The sequence below is a fragment of the Sarcophilus harrisii genome, chromosome 2 (genome assembly GCF_902635505.1).
Source record: "Sarcophilus harrisii chromosome 2, mSarHar1.11, whole genome shotgun sequence".
Lineage (NCBI taxonomy): Eukaryota > Metazoa > Chordata > Mammalia > Dasyuromorphia > Dasyuridae > Sarcophilus > Sarcophilus harrisii.
In genome coordinates, this window is record NC_045427.1 from 182,811,836 (window position 1) to 182,835,916 (window position 24,081).

The 24,081-nt window shown below is 31.9% G+C and overlaps 1 protein-coding gene across 1 annotated transcript in view; it reads left to right on the forward strand.

Moving 5' to 3' along the window:
• Positions 1-14,107: 14,107 nt before the first annotated feature.
• The window catches only part of TPO (thyroid peroxidase), a 224,252-nt gene continuing 214,278 nt past the window's right edge, over positions 14,108-24,081 (forward strand). Inside the window, exons 1-3 of the mRNA XM_031951166.1 lie at positions 14,108-14,218; positions 17,521-17,615; positions 22,472-22,556. Coding sequence (XP_031807026.1) covers positions 17,522-17,615; positions 22,472-22,556 — 179 coding nt within the window. The 5' untranslated portion in view covers positions 14,108-14,218; position 17,521. The remainder of the gene's footprint in view (positions 14,219-17,520; positions 17,616-22,471; positions 22,557-24,081) is intronic.

The window sequence follows — 24,081 nt, forward strand, 5'->3', positions numbered from 1 at the left end:
CTAGTAAGGATTAAACTATAGTCCTCAAGAAAATGCATCTTCTGACTAAGGACCAATCTATATAAATATAGAGAAACTCATTCCCAGGACATACTAATTATTCTTTAACTATAACTTTAACTTTGACCATAGAAGTCCATAAAATGAAAAAAAAAAAAAGCAAAATACTCTTTATTTTGGTGCTTTTCACTTCTTCAGTGGTGGGGGCACTGGTAGAAAAGGAGGCAGAGTTGGCTGAGAATTTAAATACTTTTAGACTACAAACATTAACTCTTCATACTCTAAATATAAATTATTATTCAATGGGTCACTATGTGGCTAGAGGAACTGAATCATATAAATATTGATATTCTGGACATAAATGAAATCAGAAACAAGAGTAAATTAATGTTAAATGGAATGAGCACTCACAGGTTCTCCTTGAAAAGACAAATAAAAAGTTGTTTGAATTGATTTTATCACATATACAATGGCAATAGGAAGTATAATTTCATAGAATATTTGGTGATCTTGCTTGTATGAGCTTCTGATGAGTATCGGCAAATGTTTAGTATGAAGATAACTCTATCTACATGCCAACAGCTATTCCAAAAGACAAGATCATGAAATCCAAACAAAAATACACGTTCATGTTAGTATCTTTAGTAGTGTTAGATATAGGAGGGAAAGATTAAATATACATTAGACAAACTAGTTTAAGTCTAAAAAGTAAAAAGTGAAAGAGGTGTGTAGGCTATTATATATAATGAAAACTTCCTTAACAAGAGAATTAGGAGAATTAGAAGACCTTGGACTTGAATAACACCCAACAAAATTATATAAAATGATAATAAGTATATCTTAACATGTAATAAATTACTAGCTGTTGAAGCAATGTTGAAGCAATTTCCAAATACTCCATTGACTTTTGAAAATCAAAATCAATATCAAATTAGATGAAAAATTGAAATTAATAAGTATTCTAATAGCTAACATTTATATAGTGCTTATTATATTCTAGAGGAACTGTGCTAGGCACTTTACTACTATTATTTTATTTCATCTTCACAACAACCCTGAAAAGTAACATCGATTGTTGTTGCTATTTTATATATGGGGGAATTGAAGCAAACAGAGATTATGTAAGTTGCCCAGAGTCACAAAATTTTACATTGAGTGCAAGTTACAATATTATTTAGTCAAATAAGTTATTGATACTTAAAAAAGGGAAATAGAACCAATCAAAGATATTGATAGGATTTCTCAATATTTCCCTAAGGAGATTTAGTTTCTATAAATCAATTTCCTTAATAATATGGTGAAAACTCCAGAAATTATTGCAATTCACAAAAACTTAATATCTTTAAAGTAAAAACTCACAGTGTCTAAAAGACAACTATATTTTAAAATATAGATACATTTGAAAAAGATTGTGAAATAAAAAGATGGAAATTATAGATTATATTTTGTAACAAAACAGCAAAGAGTCAGGAAGAAAAACAAATCATCAAAAATTTTAGTGTGAGACTTAATCAAGACAGATGATTAAAGAGTAGCTATGAATGAATCTGGAAAGGCAAAAAAAAAGTCATTTTCTCAATATTACTATAGAAATGTCTTTTCTTAATTGTTGGCAAAAGATCTACCACATTCAGATCTTAATATTTTGGACATGAATATTTTTAATCTGAATACTCCCTATACTTTTTTTTCAATTTTGTTATTGAAGACATCATGTTAGTAGAAAACCATTTGTAAAAGTCAGATTATTGATAATTATATCATTGACACTTGTGAAGGTCATTCTGATAAAGATTTTCTAGGTGTAAAAAAAAGACATATCAATTGAGAGTTAATGATTTCCTCTTAACAGTATTGTTTTATAATGCAACCTGTCATTTTTTTCAATTTTTTTTTTTTTTTGGTCTTGAAAGCCTATATCCCAATTCTTTCAAAATTCTGTGACTCCCAGCATATTTTCTTGATGTGTATGCATTTGGTTTAAGCAAGCTGCTCTTTCTGCCTTCATCTACTTTATTGAAATTTCAACTTCTTCATCTATAATATATCATACTGATCTCATAGAATTATTAATTTGTCTAGGAAAAAAAAACATTTAAAACCATGTAATTTAAACCTCTTGTTTTTTTGTTTTTTTTTTTAAATGAGGAAACAGAAGCTCTGAGAGTTTAAAGACTTGCCCATGGTCAATACAGCTACTATTGTCAGAGGCAGGATTTATATCCAGGTTAACACAACTATCAACTAATAGATAGCAAGCTGTCTACTGAACTTTCTCTCATATAATAAACTGAAATAATTTAAACAAGATACATTTCCACTATCATGTTTCATGCCATAACATGAACTTATGAATCAATACTGGATGTTTTATCATCAATTAACAAATAAATATTGACTCCATAAAGTAGGCAAGACATAGCATAGGAAAGTAAACAAGCAAAAAGTTTAAAAAATTAATTCTATCGTCAAATAATTTGCATTATGGTTACAGAAGTAAAACTAACAGACAAAAAATATTTGAAGATAATAAACACAAACCACTGGTTCCAAGGTCAGTACTTACTCCAAGAACTCAGTGAACAGTAGACTGAGCAAACTTGACAAAGGTGAGACTTAAAGTGAGTCTTTGAGAAGTGTAATACTTACATAGATGAAAAGAAAGCTAACAAGCATCCGAGATGGGGAGCTATCACCAAGACATAGTGATAGGAATAAGCTTGGTATTCACATGGCCTTTGAGTTAGACAGTATGTGGAAGTTAGATATTTGGAAATTTTTGCAAATAGTTGAAAAGATGGGAATTATATATATATATATATATATATACATATACATACATACATATGTATATGTGTATACACATATTTATATAATGTTATAACAATAGAACCAAGGAACTACTGAGCTGGAAAAAACTTTGGAGACTATGCAGTTCAATATCAAGCTATAATATGAATCCCATCAGTATTGCTAATTCATCCCAAATAAGAGCAAAGCACTCCAATTAAAGGGAACTTCAGTTAACTACTTACATTTTGGACAACTCCTGATAAAGGTTTTTTTTTTTTAATTATTGAGTACAAATCTGCCTCTATATGACGTTGACCCATTACTTTTAATTCTGTGCTTTGTAGTCAATGAAAGTTAATCCAATTCTTTTTGGCAACTCTTTAAATATTTTAAGACACTGATAATATTTTCCACCTTCACTCTAGTTAGTCTTCTCTTTTCTGGAATATACATCAGAAATTTTCTTCTTTGAAATGGCAAAATTTCTCATAATCCTGTTCATTCTTCTCTGAAACTACTTCAATTTGTCAATGCCATTTCTAAAATGGATCCTCTTAAATTAAGAAAGATGCTCATGGGACTATGTCCTTTCTTTTTCTGGGAACTAGATTTCTATTAATATGTGATCATGGTAAAATCATTTAAATTCCCAGTGCCCCAAATACTGTCTATAACTATAAATTATAAACAAGTGGAAGGAGTTTCCACTGCTGGAGTTTCTACTTAGATAAAATGAAAAGTTTAGGGGAAAAAAATGAAGCAAACAGAAATGTACAATTTTACCACTATTCTAGCATTTTGGGATCCAGGAGTTTTCAACAAAATTGATTATGTATTTTGAGTAAAAATAGCCTCAGGGATAATTTCATCCAAATTTCTCATATGGCAGATGAGAGAAACTGAGGCCTGTAAGATTAAAATTACTTGTTCAAGGGTATACCAATAGCAAGCAAACAAACTAAAACTGAGGTTATATCTTCTGACTGTGAATCCAACAATTTTCTGTTATTCTACTTTCTCTATCAGATTGGGGCATTTTGAATCCAGATCAGATTATGAGAACAAAAGAGGTGAATTTAGCCTTCATCCTATGAGCAAATGGGAGACATTTTAGGTTCTTGATCTAAGATATGTCTAGAGAATTGTTATATAAATCAGGATCAGCTAATTTAAAATATAAAAAATTATATAGTGCTTTGTGCAGATTTTTTTTTCTGTTAAAATGTGACATAACAGTATTATAAGGAGAAAAAAATTAAAACTTTTAGTCTTGAATTTTGATTGACTAAAATTGTTTATAATATTAAGTTAAAGAATGGATTAGAAGATAAAATATAATTTATTTTTTCTATACAAAACTAATACTTGAAACAATAGAGATATCTAAAAAATTAAAATGAGGGGTTGGGAGAAAACTATTTTTCAGAAGAATTCTCAAAAATCAGGATTGTAAGCATAGCTTCATAAACAGTAAAAATAGATACTGTCAAGAGAGACAGTAAAAGAACTGTGGTACATCATGTTTATCACTCCTCGCACTCTTTGTGATTCAACCAAACTGGACTTCTCTCTGTTACTCATTAATAACTGTTCAATTTTTAGCCCATTTGCCTTTAAAGATCTCAGAGAGTTAAAAATATAAAATATGGCCTTTATATATATTTATGCAAAAATAGTCATCAATAAAGAAAATTTAAACAACATACAAAGAGTTAAATGGAAACTAAATCAATGCTATAAAAATTGAGTCAAAATATAAATCACAAAACAATACAAACTTATTACAGAGATCAATAATGAAACAATAGAAGAAAATATGCTATAGTCCACAGGATCAAGACTCTCTCTCCCTTCCCTTCTCCCCTCCCCTATATTTCATCAGCGATAAAATTCTGTCCTTTTTATCTTAATAACATCTCTCAAATGTATCTTCTTTCCTCTTCTGATACTACCACCATTCTGTTGTGGATCCTTAACACTTCGGACCTGGAATATTGCAATATCTTGGTCTCCCTGCCTCAAGACCCTCTTCACTGCAGTCATTCCTCAACTCAACTTAAAATCAATTGATTTAGCATTTAATTTATCATTCAATCATATTAGTAAGTACTCACTGTGTGTCAAGCAATGTGCTAAGTACTGGGGATATGTAAAGATGCTCTCTGCTCTCAGAAATCTCATCCTGCAATGTCAAAATGATATCTCTATGAATTATTTAAAGCCTTCTGGAAAACTTATATGAATAAAATAAAAGTGAGTTATATTGTTGTATCTTTTGACCCAATAACATTGCTACTTTTTTTTTAAAGTACCCAAATGATAGTCAAAAGAAGGATATATAGACAAATACATATATGCATGTATGTGTATATATGTATGTATATATGTATGTGTGTATGTAGATGTATGTATACCTCTCATATAGATAGATAGTATATATATCTACATGCATATATATACATATATACATCTACATACATACACACTACATCTTGCTACCAATCTAAAGATATATACATATATATATATACCAAAATCCTAGAAACCAATGATATTCACTGGAAATGGCTAGACAAATGGTGGTAGTTGACTATAAAAGAATATAATTGCATTATAAAGAATGATGAACATAAAGAATTTTAAGGAACATGGAATTATGTATGAGTGGCAAAAAGTAAAGAAAGCAGAGCCAAAAGAAAGCTATAATTAAAAGACAATAAACTCAGGTCAAATATAATGGACAGTTTTGGTTCAAGTAAAGCACATATCTTTATTTTTTCTGTTAACAAACAATAAATTACCCAAATGGAAAATTATTTATAATATTCGTCATAATCCTTCTAGATTTTCTGATAGCCAAAAATGCTTGACAGTTTTCAAGGAATATATGTACTTTGTAGGTGAGTGTTTGGTTAATTGAAGAGGATAAGACTGACCCATCATATTAATAAAATGGATGTATAGCTGATCATTAGTGTCAAACAAGGCTAAGAAGTAAAAAAAAATAATAATAAGAGTATGAAAATAGCTTACTTTGTTTATTAAGGAAGGCTTTTATGGGTAACTTTAGAGGTTTAGAACTATTAAAATATTGAAGAAGATTAAGAAAGGGAGTTATATAATAACAGCCATACGTATAAGTGGGCTTTTTTGTTGTTCAATCATTCTGTCATGTCCAACTTTTTGTGACCCCATAAATAATAGAATTTTCTAAGTAAATTGTTATATTATTTTTGCCTATGTATTTTCTCTTCATTTCTTATTCTTATCTTTATTGCTGTTCAGTTGTTCAGTCATTTCTGATTCTTCTTGACCCTGTAGACTATAGCATATTTTCTTCCATTATTTCAAGATTAATCTCTTCAACATGTCTTGGCTTGATTACTGCAGTAGTTAGTGATTACCTTCTCTAATGTAATTCATTATCTGACTGCAAAATAAATAGGTATAGATAATGGCCAGAAGTGGTATCAGGAGCAAACAAAAGACTTGTTATTGTTTGCTATCTTTGCTTTTTTAAAGATCAAGACACTTGAATATATCTGAAAAAAGAAATTTGAACAAAACAAATTAAAGCAAAAGATATTAACTTTGGTAGACTCAGCTATTCTTTAGTAGTGAAAAATGTAGATACAATAATGAGTAATCTTTGGGTTGTTTTTTTTTTTTTTTTCAGTTAATTCTTAGGAATATATTTCACCTGTATAGGTCACATGGCATCTATGACTAAGACAAAGAAAATTTAGGGAATTTCCTGTGGCATACAGAAGTTAAATGAGCTGCCTAGGGCCACATAGATAACTATCAGAGGTGGAATCTGAGCCTAGTTCTTTACAACACTAAGGTCACCACTTTTTACACTATACCCACATGGCAAAGAAGAATAGAAAACACACCTGATAATGACATTTTAACTTCAACATAACATTAATGGTCTTAGAGGGACAGGAAATTAGGGGAATTCACTGAGAGTCTATGAGATACCAAGCATTATGCTAATCATTTTAAATATATTATCTCAATTGATCCTCATAACAACTCTGAAGTTATTATCCCCATTTTATAATTGAGGAAACTGTGAGGAAAAAAATGTGACTTGTTTAGAATCACACAGCTAGTAAGTGTCTGAAGTCACACTTGAACTCACTTGTTCCTGACTTTACTCCAGTAGTTTATTCATTATGCCACCAAGCTGCCTCTACTTAAGTTTTTTCAAATTATTTACTAAATATATATTCAAAATGGCATAGATGCTGTAGTCTGTACAGGATAATTAGTGTTCCCTATTAAAACATGATTCAGCTTCTTTCTATTAATAGGAGACCTAGTTATTTATTTATTTCATATTCATCATTTTCCTGAATCTGTTCTGTATCTGTTCTAAATAGGATTCAATTGCCTAGGATAGTCTAAAGACTACCTAAGTGCTTTTCACATTCTGAACAATAAGCATTCTTCATCTACTTGGTTGTTCCCATCTTGATGGTTAATATGAATTTTATTATTTATAGATTTGATTTTCTGAGTTGCAGATTGAATGCTCCACTGCATTGGTTGAAAAGGATTCCTAATTGGGAGTTACCTATAGCAATGAAATTGTTTGATTGTGTTCCCATTCTTATGTTCTGTGATATTTTAGGACTGATATAAATAACATATCCATTAATAAGCAGGAGCCTGTGAAGGACTTCATCATTTATTAGGTATCTGTCTTCAATTTGAACTTGTAATCCATGGAAATCCATGATTTTTGCACAATTTTTGACAAGTTCATATGCCCTTGTTTTATGTCTTGCTTCATATAAATCATCACAGAATCATTAAACAAAGTTATATATATATATATTTTTTTTTTACATCTTTCATAGGATTCTGTAGAATTTTGGCATAAATACTAAAGTACCTTATTGGAAATAAGGTAGTATTTTTCTTTCCACAATGAAATATTTTTTATAGTCAACAAATAACAAGAACCTGTAGGATTTTAAATTATTTATACTAGTGGTCAAACTCAAATATAACAGGGGTCACTAAATTGTTTATAAGGACCTTTGCAGGCTATAAATTACCTTAGAAAACCACACATGTTTATATATATATATATATTTTTATCTTAAACATCAGCACATTAAAATCAGATTGGAGCTACATTTTAATCTTGTTTAAGTCACACTTAGGACTATCATGGGCCTATAGGCAGCATGTTTGATACTTCTGCTCTGCAATTTTTCAGTCAATGGAGTGACTGTGGTTTAATGTAGAACTTCTTTTTCTTACCTTCATCAAGAATGTATTAAAAATATGAAGATTTTTTCATATAAATTTTATAACAATAGAAAAATATGCATATCGATCAGTAGTTATTAATATTTTCTTAGCAATCTTTGGGTGCAATATAAGGTATATGATCATATCTAATCTTTCACTATCTTTCATAGGCTCTTTCTAACTAAGAATTTTATCCTGCAAAACCTTTAAAATTGTATCTTGTTAGGTTTAACTGGACATGATTTCATTGGCCAATCAGGAAGAAGACTTTCTCTGAGGAGAAGCATTACCTTCTTAGCAACTTATAAAAGAATTGGTAAGGCTACATAGCCAGTATGTGCCAGAGGTCTGTCTTCCTGATTGTCCAATTGAGCTGGCATGTGGAGTCAATGGGAGCCAATAAGTGAAGTTTGCCTAGTCTGCAGGATCCTGGGTTGTTTATAGTGAGGCAGCTTTTTTCAAATTTAGTGCTTTGAGATAATATTTTAATCTCTGGTTGGTCCCTTGAGGCTCTCTGTGGTAGTGAAGGGAGGACACTATGATATTGCCCCAGCTTAAAAAGAAATATAGGTTCTTCTTTCTATCTCTTATCTCTTCCTTTATCTTTTTCTTCAGCTATTCTCAATACATGTCTTGGAGCTCCTTCCTTCCAGAACTCCCACAAGGAGTGAAAGGAGTCTCTAAGTGAGAGTCAGTTTGGTCCTGTTATCTATAAGATATAATGCAAAGGTAAAGAAGTTTACCTAAAGTTAATGTTTTCCACAGATTGGCTCCAAATTTCTTTTTTACAGTATATTCCTTCATATACTTCAGAGTCCTAATAAATTGGACTTCATACTTCCTCAATTTGCTATGCCAACCTTAGCTTCTATGCTTTCATGGAAGCGGTCCTGCCTGTCTACAAATATATTTCTTCCCCATCTCTCAATTTCAAAATCTCTTGCTTCAAGTCTCAATTCGACTTTTGCTTCAAGTCTCAATTCGACTTTTGCTTCCTCTATATCTTTTCCTATTGTTCCTAAATAAAAATGTCCTCTTACCCCTCAGATTTTCTTAGGACACTATCTTGGTCTTTGCTTTTCCTCTAGCATATCCTAGTTTTTATTATATCATTTAACTGTATTCACTTTTCTGTTTCTTTGCAGCAGAATATACGTCCTTGAGGAATTGGGACTGTCATTTTAAAAAAATCTTTATTTTTCCAATATCTGGGGAGGAGATGGTTCTATAAAAAACTCAAAAAGAAAGAACATTTAGAATAGCTATCAAGGGGATTAGAAAAGAGAATCCATCAAGAAGAGTAAAAGGTTCAGTGCTTGGACAAAAAAAAAAATGTGTATTTGTGTCTGTTACTAAGTTTACACTTAAAGTTTTTCTATCTTGGCAAACTCAAGAGTTCACAATATACTGGCCCAATTTTTAAAGATCTAGAGTCATTTTTTTGCCACGTTCTAAGCCATGTAACTATGAACAAGTCTCTCCTTTTCTGGATTGACTTTTTTCATCTTTAAATAGGGGCAATGCTTCAGGGTAGCTATAAAACCTAAATTTATATGTATACACACATACACACACATATTAGAAGAAAAGAGGCTTTATGGAGCAATCTTAACGAATAAGTGCTAAAAAAAATTCACATACATATTCAATGATGAACACAATCTTATCAAAATCTTACTAATAGGATTTATAGAACACTTTCCAAAGTTTCTCATTCAGTCCTCATGACAACTAATAATAGCTAACATGTATCTAGCATTTATATATAAAGCATTTACATATGAATTTAAAGTTTACAAATAACTTTACACATATCATCTCGTTTTATCCTCATACAATCCTGCGAAGTAGATCCTATTATTATACCCATTTCACAGATAGAGAAACTGAGGCAAATAGTAGTTGGATAATTTGTTCAAGGTCACATAACTAGTAAATTTCTGTACTTGAATTCAAATCTTTCTGACTCCAGACCCAAAGTTTTATCTGCTACAATACCTGGTTTCCTTTAATTAATGAAAGTGGAAATTATTAGCCCAATTTGCAAAATAGAAAGATAAGCCAAAAAGTTTACATACTGCCCAAAGTTACACAACTCTTCATTTTTAGTTTTGTAACTTCAGTCCCTAGTGTCTGACACATCATAGACAATGAATAGGTGCTTACTGATGGGTAAATTGATTAGTAGCTACTCCCAAAGTGGGAAAAGTATTACAGAATCAGTATTTACACCCAAATATTCTGACTCTGGGGAAAAAAAAGGTCTATCCATTATAGCTGTATAGTTAGTAAGAAAGTTTTACTAAAAGTATGCAAGTTTTTGCACTGGGGCTACATATTTATCATGAACCTCTCTATTCAAAAAAAAAAAAAGAGTGAGAGAATCAATATAATGAAAATGAGTCAAGAATTAATTTATTTTCATGTACTCTTCTGGTAAAAAAAATGAATATGTTAGCCTTCTCTACCAAAAAAACAAAGTTAATTTTATTATTCATAAGCAAATAAAATCCTATTGGGGGAGTACTCATTGAGCTAAATGTGAAAGCTTTGATTTTTCCCTGAGAGTAAAAATAGTAGTCCTCTTTTAAACTAATAAATGAATAAATAAAGCCCACTAAGAGGTTCAAAGTTTCCCATGCTAATAGATATCTGAGTTCAAAACAGCTTGTCATTATGATTTCACTGTTTACCTTGAAAGAAAGGCCAGAAAGTATTTGATATTTGTTCTATTTACATGCTGGAAGCTACATCCTTGGCCTCAATAACTAATTCCTTTTTGTTAAGCTCTTCCAAAATCATAGAAGCTAATGGTCTTTTTCTGCTTGCATTCTATCTTCGTAACTATGTTGGTGATGGGAAAATAAATGAATATGTGATCATGAAATAAAATTTTTAGAATGTGCTCCTGTTCTCTGCATGCATGTGGTGCCAGTAGCAAAGTTTCTGTTGACTTGCTTTTTAGTTTGTGATAGTAACAGCTATAATGAACTTTCATGATCATCTAGACTGGGCCCTCAGCTCACAAAGTTGGAACCCAAGAAGCTTTGAGAAGTGACTGTGCCTGGTATAACTACTGGCAGAGGCAGGATTCAAAACAAGACCCCTGAGCCTGATCCAGTTAATTTTCCAGTAGACCACATTATTTTGGCTTATTGAACACATTTGTAAAATGTAGGCATCAAAAATAGGAAATTAACCTATCAGTGAGAAATACTATCCTGAAGCCCCCTCCTAAAAAATAGTAATTGGGAGAAACTGAGTTCTTCAGAGAAAACATATAATAATGGAACATTTTAACTCAAATGAATTCCCTTTTGGTCTCCAAAGTGGCGGTGTTCTAAACCTAAAGATGTATCATTAACCAGTCACAGAATGGGAAGATGATCCATGGTATACAAATTATGTGTCTTGTCGCTAACACAATTACACCTAGTTATATTCCTTATTGTTCAGTCATATCAGAATGTTCATGATCTCATTTGGGGTTTTCTTGGCAAAAATAATAAATACAATTTGCCATTTCTTTTTCTAGTTCATTTTGCAAATGATGAAACTAAAGCAAACTGGGTTAAATGACTAGATTTGAACTCAGAAAGACTTATCTTCCAAAGTCCAAGCCTAGCACTCTATTAAAGTTCCTAGCTGTTCCTTTAGTTGGTCTCCTTACCTCAAATCTCTCTTCTTTCTAATCCTTTCTCTCAATAATTACTAAAGTGATTTTCCTGTCAATGCTCTACTTAATAAATTCTAGTGGCTCTCTATTGACTCTAGGATCAAATATCACTTCATCTTTAGCTTATCTTTTAAAGTTCTATTTTTGGGTAAGCTTTATAATATGTATATAATTTTAGTATAGTTGGGATAGGTATAAGTTTGAACTGATGATATATAAGAAATAATAAAACTCCCTCTCTCAATGCAGGTGGACTCCTGTGCAACTTCTGACCTTAGAAGAGTTCCCAGAATACTGAGAGGTTAAGGAATTTGGTTTGCATATACAATATGGGTCAAACTTCATCTCAGGGTTTCCCTCCTTCAAAAGCAGCTTTCCATCTACTATATCACACTGCCTCTCAACTACTATACATGGTTTATTTATTAAGAGTAGATAAAGACATATTGATATAATTGGCACTCAAAAAATTTTACTGATAGGCTTCACAATCAAAAGCAAGTTTGAAAATCACTGTTCTAAGACAATTCTTAGACGAAGAAATTGAAACTATTTCTATCCATATGAAAAGATGCTCTGAGTCATTATTAATCAGAGAAATGCAAATTAAGACAACTCTAAGATACCACTACACACCTGTCAGATTGGCTAGAATGGCAGGGAAAGATAATAATTTGTGGAATGTTGGAGTGGATGTGGGAAACAGGGACACTAATACATTGTTGGTGGAATTGTGAATACATCCAGCCATTCTGGAGAGCAATTTGGAACTATGTTCAAAAAGTTATGAAACTGTGCATACCCTTTGATCTAGTAATATTACTACTGGGCTTAAATCCCAAAGAAATTTTAAAGAAGGGAAAGGGACCTGTATGTGCATGAATGTTTGTGGCAGGTCTCTTTGTAGTGGCCAGAAACTAGAAACTGAGTGGATGCCCATCAATTGGAGAATGGCTGAATAAATTGTGGTATATGAATATTATGGAATATTATTGTTCAGTAAGAAATGACCAACAGGATGATTTCAGAAAGGCCTGGAGATTCTTACACGAACTGATGCTGAGTGAAATCAGCAGGCCCAGGAGATCATTATATACTTCAACAACAATACTATATGATGATCAATTCTGATGGATGTGGCCATCCTCAGCAATGAGATGAAACAAATCAGTTCCAATAGAGCAGTAATGAACTGAACCAGCTACACCCAGCAAAAGAACTCTGGGAGATGACTATGAACCATTACATAGAATTCCCAATCCCTATATTTTTGTCCGCCTGCATTTTTTATCACCTTCACAGACTAATCGTACAATATTTCAAAGTCCTATTCTTTTGTACAGCAAAATAACTGTTAGAACATGTATACTTATATTGTATTTAATTTATACTTTAACATATTTAACATGTATTGGTCAACTTGCCATCAGGAGGAGGGAATGGCGGGAAGGAGGGAAAAAATTGGAACAAAAGGTTTGGCAATTGTCAATGCTGTAAAATTACCCATGAATATAACTTGTAAATAAAAAGCTATAATAAAAAAATGTAGACAACATAAAAAAAAAGAAAATTAAATGCAGCCTTAAAAAAGGAAAATATCTGATCCCACATATAACAAAAGAGAAAGGTAAATACATCCATTAGTCTGTGGTCCAAAAGAAGTTCATGTTTGAATGTCAGATAAATAGGAAATTAGGGAGGAATCTCAGAGATTTTAGTGAATGTGTTTCAAGGAAAGTCAAGACAGAAATAGAAAAAAAAAATCTAAGTCTCTAAATTGGGGAAGGCAGATGTTAGAACAGGAACTGGGTTATAAGGTAGTTTTGATAGGGACAATGAAGATAAGCATAGCAGCATAGCATAAAATGGGTTAGACTTGAAGGCAGATCACCAAGGTTAGGTTCCAAACCTGGCTCTAACATTCAATAGTTATGTGATCCTTAGCAAATGAGTTCCCTTCCTATCCTCAGTTTCCTTACTTGGGAAAAAAAAAATAAAGATGATAATATTTGCACTATCTATGTCTTGAAATTGTTTTTGTTTTTAACCACACAAATTGTCGTGAAAATATGAGTTTTACTGTCCCTATTTTTTAGAGACAGCTGAGAAAATGCAAAATAATTTGCTTAAGGACACTTAACTAATGAATAGTTGGAACTGGAATTTCTAACCCTCCAGTCCAGGGAACTTTTAACCACCTTTAACTCCTTTTTGCTTGTGAGTTCCATCTAATATCTTGGTTGTAACTAATAAGAAAATTGACACAAATACTAAAATATCACCCAAGTAGCTTTTGTCAAAAATCCCCAAACCATCCGATTTCCCAACAGCTTGAGTGAGCATTAGAGCAGAGAACTGGTTTATATGGTCAGTGGTTCCAGTCTCAGGGAAGCACTTGAAGTTCACATTCAGGAGAGTTACAGCCAACAATAAAGTATAGAACGTGTGAGGTCGTTGCCTCTGCTGGGAAGAGGAAAAAAGGTCAGACTGTAAGATTTTTTTGCTTTTCATTTTGTAAGAGAAATTTTTCATTGCAACTCATGAAGTTGGTCTGAGAAGAGCCATAATTTGGGATGACTAGTGAATGTTAATCTTTTGGCTCAGTAAAACTGGTTTGATCATTTTCCTATTTGAAAAGGTAAAAGACAAAAATATGAATAGCTTTATTAACTCAAATTTTTTGTAGATACATGGTGGGTGGGGGATATTGAAATGAATTCTCATCAGAATGGATTAATTAAGCCTAATGCATTTTAAGATTGATGAGAAAAGGAAATCAATCAAGTAATGGATTATTAATTAAATTAATTGTGCTTCATTCTTATATGTACAACTCCTAGGAAATTATATGATATCATACAAAGAAAACTTGCTAGGAAACAAGAGACTTGGGTTTAAATGCTAACTCTGACAGTATATAATAATAGTCAAGTACTTTATGCCCTCTGTCTATAAAATAAGAGGGTTGGAATAGATAATCTCTAAAGTTTCTTCCAGTTTCATAGTATTTATTCCATCTATGTTAATTTAACTTACTTATAATGATGCTTTTTTTAATAATGTGATTTTCCAAAAAAATCAAAATCATGATCTAAAGTTCAATGCAGAATTAAAAGATGAGTGTCAATTAGTAGTAGGATATTTTCAGTAGTGATGTATATGGGAAAAGTGAAATATTCCATCAAGGCAAATAATGAATAAAATAGGAAGTTGTCTGGTCATGTAGTGAGATCAATGAATAACAGGACAGGCCAAATGCGATATTCATGTCAATGATATGCTAAAAGACATAAATGAAGACCTTATATCTTGGATGGAGCCCTCTACAAAAAGAACTGTGTAAGAACATAAGCAAGAAGCTTATTATTATGTGAGAAGGCATGATATTTGAATCCATGTAGATGAGATCAATTGCAAGATTGTCAGAAGATAAGGTGAGTCAGAGCTGAAAAGGACTTTAGAGTCCATTTAATCCACTCCCTTCATTTTACAAATGAGGAAAATGAGACCAAAAGAGGTCAAGGAAATGGTATAAGATCTTATAGGTAGTAAGTAGCAGGGTAAGGATTTGTTTCCAACAATTTTTACTCTAAAGTCATTTGTTTTACTAGAATTCTTGGAAAAGATATTCCATAGAAGTGAAAAGAGCTCTGAATTGGAATTACCACAAGCTAAGAATGGTTGCCAAAAGCTTCAATAAGGTAAAGCAGGATGAATATTGTAGGAAAAGGGGGGGCAAGCAGCTCCTGGATTTAGTAATCAGGAGATAGCAGGATCAGTAAAGCAGTGGGAACATTAGTTTGATTTCCATGGGTTGAGGATAATGGAAAGTGAGGAAGTAGAGGTATCTGAGGTATTTAAGTCTTTCAACAAGTTTAATAATAAAGTGAAAAAAAGAGAAGAGATAATTCCTGATTAGAATAAAATGATCAACAGATTTTTTTTTAAAGATTGGGGAAACCTAAATCTATTTTGAGATAGATAGGAAGGAGCCATGTGAAAAATGAGAATTTAAAGATATATGACTGAGAAGGAACGTTTATTATCTAGAAAAAAGGTCCTGGGATAGAAAGTAGGGAATGAGAACAAGAGCAAAAAGCAAGGGATGTACCTTAGTGATAGACAGTATGACTATTTCTTTTTCTATGATCCCACAAAGGGATTGTGGTTGATGATGAAGCAGAAAAAGTAGGTCTGAATTCCAGCACTTCCACCAATTAGCATGCAATTTACTTTATGCCTTAATTTTTTCATCTGTAAAATGAAAAAAAAATTGGATTAGAGGATAGTTAAGATTCCTTTGAGCTCCATTAATCTATGAAATTATAACTCTCAACTCTGCCACTTACTGGCTATGTGACTTTTGTAATTCTATAAATGTGCTAGAACAAATTATGATACAATACTCACTTTGCAAACAGAAAAAGTTAATCACTTCAATAACTGTTATTTCTGAATTTCATTTGGCATATATATCTATAACCAATAGTATGTTGTATGGCATAGGCACAGAATGGGATGTTATCAACATCCACAACAATTACTCTTTATTGAAAGAAGCATAATATAGCTCATAACAGTAAAAGAGTGAGCAACTTGAAGACCCAGTTTTCAAATCCTACCTCTGACTCTCAGCCAGTGATCTTAGGTGAAGAAAATAACCTATAAGCATCAGGCTGTCACTTTTTATTTGTATGCTAAGTTCCAGATGGATTGCATTTTTTATGAATGAAAAGAGTTCCCATACCAACACTATTGACAAATACCTCACACTAAAACACTACCAAGCCTCATTTGATTGTGCATTTTAGAACCACTAGGGATGCAGCATAGTACAGTGAGAAAAGAGCTTGCTTTGAAGTCAAATAATGTAGGATCAAATTCATTTTCTACCACTTATTTATGAAAATATATCTATGTTTTCATTTACATCTCTGGGTCTCATTTTCCTCATTGGTAAATGATAATTCTGGAGATAACTTCTGAAGATCCTTCCAACTATTGTGTGGGACAGTATTGACCACAAAAAAAGAAACTCATAGTAAGAAAAAGCAAAAAGGGAATTATTACAATCTTTTGAGAAAGGATAACTCCCATTTGACAAGGTGTTTGTCAGTAAAAGGAGTTCAAAGTAAAAACTGACAAAGTGAAAACATAACATTAAATAGCCTGAATGAAGAATCCCCTAGTCCCCAGACTGGCCTTTAGTTCTCCCATTGTCTGGAGGAGTTCGGGTTTATAGTCTATTCAAGGAAATCTAACCCAGAAACAAAGGATAAATTGCCTTTAAAAAAGGTACTTAAATGCTAATTAAGAGGTGGTGGGAAACAGAAGGGGACAAACACCTGCAACTTTTTTATCTATAACTCTACTTGTTATTATAAAGTCTCAAGTCACAATTTAAGGTATAATTTAAGGCTACATTCCTATGAGAGTGTTTTCACTCAATTAATTCTACACACTACAGACCTACAATTCCATTCATGATTTACTTTCAAATTCTCATTTTGCAGAGAAGGAAACTTGAAGCCCAGAAATTAGTAGCAACATGGAGGGAAGAAGGGTTGAAATACACATCTTCTAAATTTAGTTTCACATATTTTTCTGCTATGTCAACCTGATCTTTCTTTTTTCCTGGAAACATCTTTGTTCTGTAGATTCATGGGAATGACAGCTAACTCACATAGATTTCTGGTGATTCTGTGAGTGTTGATAGATGCCTCTAATAGAGGAATTGTTTTTTTTTTTTCCTCTTTCTTTCTTGGATGTTTTCTTCTCTTTAGAATGAAAATATATGTTGTGTTGGGGATATCATTGGTTGTAGCCTGCACTGAAGTTATCTTCTCTTTCATCCAAAAAAGTACCAACTTCTTTTGGGGTAAGTAATAAATAAAGTATGATCTTCCTTTTTTTTATTTTCAGCATTTTCATTGTGTAAAAATGGGAAAACTGTACATTGGTGCTTGACAGATAAATTGAGAAGTCTTTAGCATATTTTAATGAAAAACATTTATTGCCATTGGAGGCAACCAAGTGACCCAGTGAACAGAGTGCTGAGCCCAGAGTCAGGAAAATCTAACAAGTCCAATCTCTGACACTTAATTAGTTGTAGGATCCTGGGCAAATCACTTGACTTGTTTGTCTCAATTCCTAAATTGTAAAAAAAAGAAGATAATAGCACCTACATCAAAGGGTTGTTATGAGAATCAATAAGACAGTATTGTAAAGTGCTTAGCATAGTTCTTGGCATATAGTAGATGCTAAATAAATGTTTATTCTTTTTCTTTCTTTCTTCCTTCCCTCTTCTTAAGTACTGATCATCTCCCTAAGAAAGTAGTGAAAACTGCCATTAAAAAACAACAAAAACCTCCCTCTAGCCAATATCTAGTTCTTAATTTTGATGGTATGTAGAGAGAATCACAGATTGCCAAAATAGAAAAAAAAAATATCAGAGATTATTATATATAAAACCTCTCTGGGCCTAAAATGAGGGTATTAAACTAGATGGCCTCTGGGTCCCTTGTGACTCTAAATCTGTGATACCCTGATTTTAGTCTAATCATTTTATAATAGAGGAGAAAACTGAAGCCAATTGAGAGGAAATGACTTAAACAAATTCCCAAAGCTAGTTAGCTACAAGTTAGTTTACAGTTTCCTCATCTGAAACATGGAAATAATAACAGCACTAATCTCTCAGGGTTGTTGTGAAGATCAAATGAGACAACATTTGTGTAAATTCAATACAGTGCCTGGTAAAATATAAAAGTTAGCTAATACTAATGAGATTAGATTCAGCGTAGTCTCCCCTAAATTCCCAGTCAGGGAACCAAATGATAAGATTGGATTCAGGAAACCAAAATGATGAGATTAAGGTTCCTTGTGGTCAGGGAGTTAAATGATGAGGTTAGTGGCAGGTTCGGGATTCAGAGAACCAAATGGGCACAAAAATATATTAAATTCTAACTTCTTATTGGATCATACACAGATGCCAATAGGACAGCAGGATTTCATTCTTTAATTTCATTTGAGGGTTTCTTGGCAAAGATACTAGAGTGATTTGCCATATTCCTTTTCAGTGAACTAAGGCAGATATTAAGTGAGTTGCCCAGTGTCACACAGCTAGTGAGTGTTTGAGGCCAGATTTGAACTCTGTTCTTCCTGGCTCCAAAGTCAGCATTCTATCCACTGAACCATCTAGCTGCCTGGACAAAGGCAGCCATACATTATCTTATCTATTTTTACTTGAAATTTACTTTAAATGTCTTTGTTTCTGTATATGCATGAGTTTGTTAGAAATGAAATTCATTTAATTTTGTCAAATATGGTCATTTATGTTGATGAAAGAGAATTTAGTAGCCAGGAAAAAAGCACATTTGTATAGTTGCTTTTCTGGGTTTCAATTTTCTTTTCTATAAAAAGAGAGTTTAGCCCATACATTGTTCATTAGTCATTATCCTTCATTCTCTTTGTTTGACTGATTGAGCATTTTTCCCTGTCACATTTCTCCATTAGCCTTCTTTAGAGATTTCTGTATAATCCTCTCTTATAATTTGTAGTGGCTTATAATATGCAGTGGCCTTCTTTTGCTCAGCATGTGTCTCTCCATTACTCTATGGGTAATCTTTTATTTCAGATCCTCACAGATTATAGTATTCTATCACAGCTGAGTGAAATCAATCAATCAACAAACATTTAATAAGCATCTGCTATGTGTAAACCACTTGGTCAAGCCTATAGATAAAAAGACACAAATGAAATTGACCTTATCCTGGAGGATCTTACCTTCTATTGGGTGAGACAACCTGTATATATATCAGCATATTAAAATATAAACAAATGGGGTAATGATCAAAAGTTAGATATATGTATCGATAGAAAGATAGGCACAGATAAATAGATGATAGATAAAGAAAGATAGAAAGATGGATGGATAATAGATAAAATGTAAAGAAAGATAGAAAGATGGATGGACAATAGATAGATAAAATATAAAGAAAGATGGATGAATAATAGATAAAATGTAAAGAAAGATAGAAAGATGGATGGATAATAGATAAAATGTAAAGAAAGAAAGATGGATAGATAATAGATATGTAGATAAAATGTAAAGAAAGAAAGATAGAAAGATGGATGGATAATGGATAAATAGATAAATGTAAAGAAAGAAATATGGATAGATAATAGACACATAGATAGATAGATTTTTCCCCGTCACATTTCTCCATTAACTTTCTTTAGAGATTTCTATATAATCCGCTCTTATAATTTGTAGTAGCTTATAATATGCACTGGCCTTCTTTTGCTCAGCATGTGTCTCTCCATTATTCTATGAGTAATCTTTTATTTCAGTTCCTCAAAGATTATAGTATTCTCTCACAGTTGAGTGGAATCAATCAATCAATTAACAAACATTTAATAAGCATCTGCTATGTGTAAGCCTGCTATGTAGGTCTATAAATAAGAGAACACAAATGAAATGGACCTTACTTTTGAGGATCTTACATTCCATTGGGTGAGACAACATGTATACATATCAGCATATAAAATATAAACAAATGGGACAATGATCAAAAGATAGATGATGCACAGATAGATAGAAAGATAGGTAGACACAGATAGATGGATTGATAGGTAGATAGATTAGATAGATAGATTTATAGATGCAAAGAAAGAAAGAAAGATGGATAGATAATAGATAGATGTAAAGAAAGATAGATGGGTAGACAATAGATAGATAAAAATAAAGAGAAAGATAGATGGATTGGATAATAGATAAATGTAAAGAAAGATAGATGGATGTATAACAAATAGATAAAAGTAAAGAAAGAAAGATAGAAAGATAGATGGATGGATAATAGGTAGATAGATAGATAGAACTAAAAGATTTAAGTTTTTAGTATATACCAGATACTATGCTAAATGCTTGGGATGCACATAGAGGCAAAAAGCTAGTAGCTTGTATTCAAATGAGGAAAAAGGAGTGAGAGTTGGAAGGACACCCAAACTGGGGAAAAGACAACAGATTATGAGATGGAGAAGTAGCCATAATGAGTTGAGCCTAGAGTGAAATGAGCATGATTAGGGCCCCTCATGAAGTTTTCGTTCAAACTAGGGAAACACCAATTAGAAGAGCAAGCCTCCTAATAAATAGATCATTGTAGGGGAGAAGGGAGGAATAGGTAACTGAAAGGATTAGGAAAGGCTTCATGTAGAATGTGGTTTGATTTGAGATTTGGATGAATGGGAAAAAATGAGTGCAAAAGTATATATGAAGTATTTATGCTACATATATTATGTAATAGTATGTATTATATTACATATAATATGCTACATATTGTATTAGTTGCTACAAACAAGAAAGATAGTGCTTGCTTTTAAGGAATATATATATATATATATATATATATATATACATATATGTATATGTATATACACATTCTAGACACATGTTATACAAAGGATGAGATGGTAAATATTGGATGTGAGAAATTTTAAAAAGGCCAGCTGTGACTGGACTAAAGTATTTGTGAATGAAAATAATGTCTTCAAAGTAGAAAGCTATCTTAGAGTTAGTTTTGAAGAATTTTATGAATCAAATGAGAAATGTGTGTTTGTTCCTAGAGAGTATGGGGAATCCCGTGGTCTTTACTGAATATCCTTAAAGATTATTTACAGTTTAACCTGTTTAGAATTTGTTTCTATATATCGTGTTTTCATGTTGTCTCACCCATATAGATTAAAAGCTCCTTGAATTCAGGGACTGTTTTTTTGTCTCTCTCTTTGTAACTCCAGTGTTTAGCACAGTATCTGAAACACAGCATGTAGCCCAAAGTTCTCCTTAACTTAAACAAGAAAGCTTGCACTTTAGGCATAGACTTTAGTAGTTTTGTGGGTAAAATATTGGAGAAGGAAAAGAATTTGAGACCTACTTTCCAATTAGGAGACAACAGCAAAAATTCAAGTGAAAGGTGATGAGGGTTTGAGCTATAATTATGATCAGGTGATTGGAGAGAGGAGGAAAGATGTGAGAAATTTAGTTGTCAACAAAAGGATCTTTGTTCAGAGGACAAGTTTTGGATTCTTAAAAGAGCTCTGTGATTTCATAAAGACCATGTAGCCTTTTTTCCTGTTTGATTTTGTTCCCTTAACAGTATATCAAAATGTAAATAGAAAGTCAACTGATAAACTATGAAAAAATAGTTTTAATGAAGTAACTAGCTTGAAATGGCTAGCTTATCAGGATATATATATATATATATATATTTTTTTTTTAATTACCTAAGAAATCTTATATAAGTTCTAAGGTGATTTTTAAATATATGTATTTGTGTGTGTGTGTGTGTGTGTGTGTGTGTGTGTGTTTGTAGGGCATAAGCTGAAATAGGCATATTGAGTTCTAAAGACATTCAATGACAATGAAACATAGGTACTAAGTATCTTAAGTAAAACTAAAAATGATACTTTATTTATTGCATTATCATATGCAGAAAATGACAGAGGGTTTGGATTCAGAGAACTGAATTCAAATTCTGATTTGCCAATTCATAGTTGTATGATATTGGTGGAGTTATTTCTTCATTTTGCCCTCATTTTCCTTTCTATAAATTAAATGGTAAGGAGGAAAGGGTTACAAGGGGTATAAAATCTCTTTCAGTTCTAAACTCTACATATCTATCATTATTAATAAACTAAGAATTTTTCCATTTTGTTTGTTTTAATTTTTTTCCCTTGTAGGAGGAACTGAAAAATCTCATATTACCAGCATTGTGGAAGAAAGTATGCAGATGATAGATAATGCACTATATAATACAATGAAGAGGTAAGTTAGCTAACATGTTACCATAAATTTGAGGGATTAGATAGACCATGATTCTTGTTCAGAAATATGTTGTTATTTTCGAATGTCTCCATGAACTCTTTGTAATAGGGTAAAGAAGAAAAAGAACAAGGTCATTTTAAGACATTTTGAATTTGAAGTACCATTTTAAAGTTGTGATAGTTGAAATAATGGGAATGGATCAAATGCTCAAATTTAGTGATTTAGCAGATAGAGAAATGATAGCGATAGAGTAGGTAGAGAAATGAAGACTAGATATGGAACTTTAAGAACATCCAAACCAAAAAATCAAAATGAGGAGAAAGTATATCAAAAGAAGCAGAACATAAGTAGCAAAAAGGAGAAGAGTCAAAAGAATGTAATATATATCATTTAATGTCCAGAAGATAAATGTATCAATGAAAATAGAGTGTGATAATAATTTATGCATATAATAATACTTTAAGGCTTACACAGTATTTTCCTCATAATCTTATGGAGTAAGTATTGCAAGCATGCTTATGTCCATTTTAGAGATGAAAAGACTTAAGTTCAGAGAAGTTCAGAGAATCAGAATCACAACTTTAGAGCTTTAGGAGACCTTAAAAAATCATAGAATTCAATTCCCACATTTTACAGGTATGAAAAGAGTTTCAAAAAGATTAATTCAATAAGAAGTAGGTTATACAAGTAATAAATAGCAGAGCTGAAATCTAAACCCAAATTCTCTGGCATAAAGTCAGTGCATTAGTGCATGTCAGATTTGGAATTCAGACTCAATTTACTTTTAATATCAAGTGTAGTGTTCTGTTCACTTGGGATGAAAAGTAGCATGTTAGGGTTGAGCATAAAGTCAATGGAAAGTAATGGAAAAAACATAGATGATAACAGTTTCTTCAAAAAGCTGATAAAGACAGAGATAAAAATTTTATGAGTTAAAAAGCTTAAGGGAATCTTATTTGTTTTATTTTATTGCAGAGACCTGAATATATTTATAGGAACACAGAAAAAAAATCAGGGAAAAAGAATTGAAAGTTTGATAATACATGAGGGAATGGTTGACTCTGGATATGAGTATGGTTTATGGCAAATGACTCCAATATATTGTCCCCAAAATTCCACATGGAATTATGAAGGATATGCTATGACTAAAAGTATCTAACAACAAATGGTTTAATCCAGATTTTTAGCAGATGTTTTGACAGAAACTTTCACTCTGTAATTTTGGACAAGGTGCAGAGCAGCGAACTAAAGACGATAGTGAAGTTATGTGAATCTGAAAGTAGTTAAATATTTAGACCCAAACTGTAGTTATTAATAGTTTATAGGGTTGAAAGGTGATCTATGTTTGACTCTAAGCTGTGTAACATCTTTATCAATGATATGGTCAAAGGTATATCTATATATACAAAAATATTATAAAATTTGTAGATGATAAAAAACTAGAAAGAACAATTTACATATTGGATGACAGAAAAAGAATCCAAAGAGATTGAAAGTCTGGAACATTATGTAAAGTTGCAAAAAA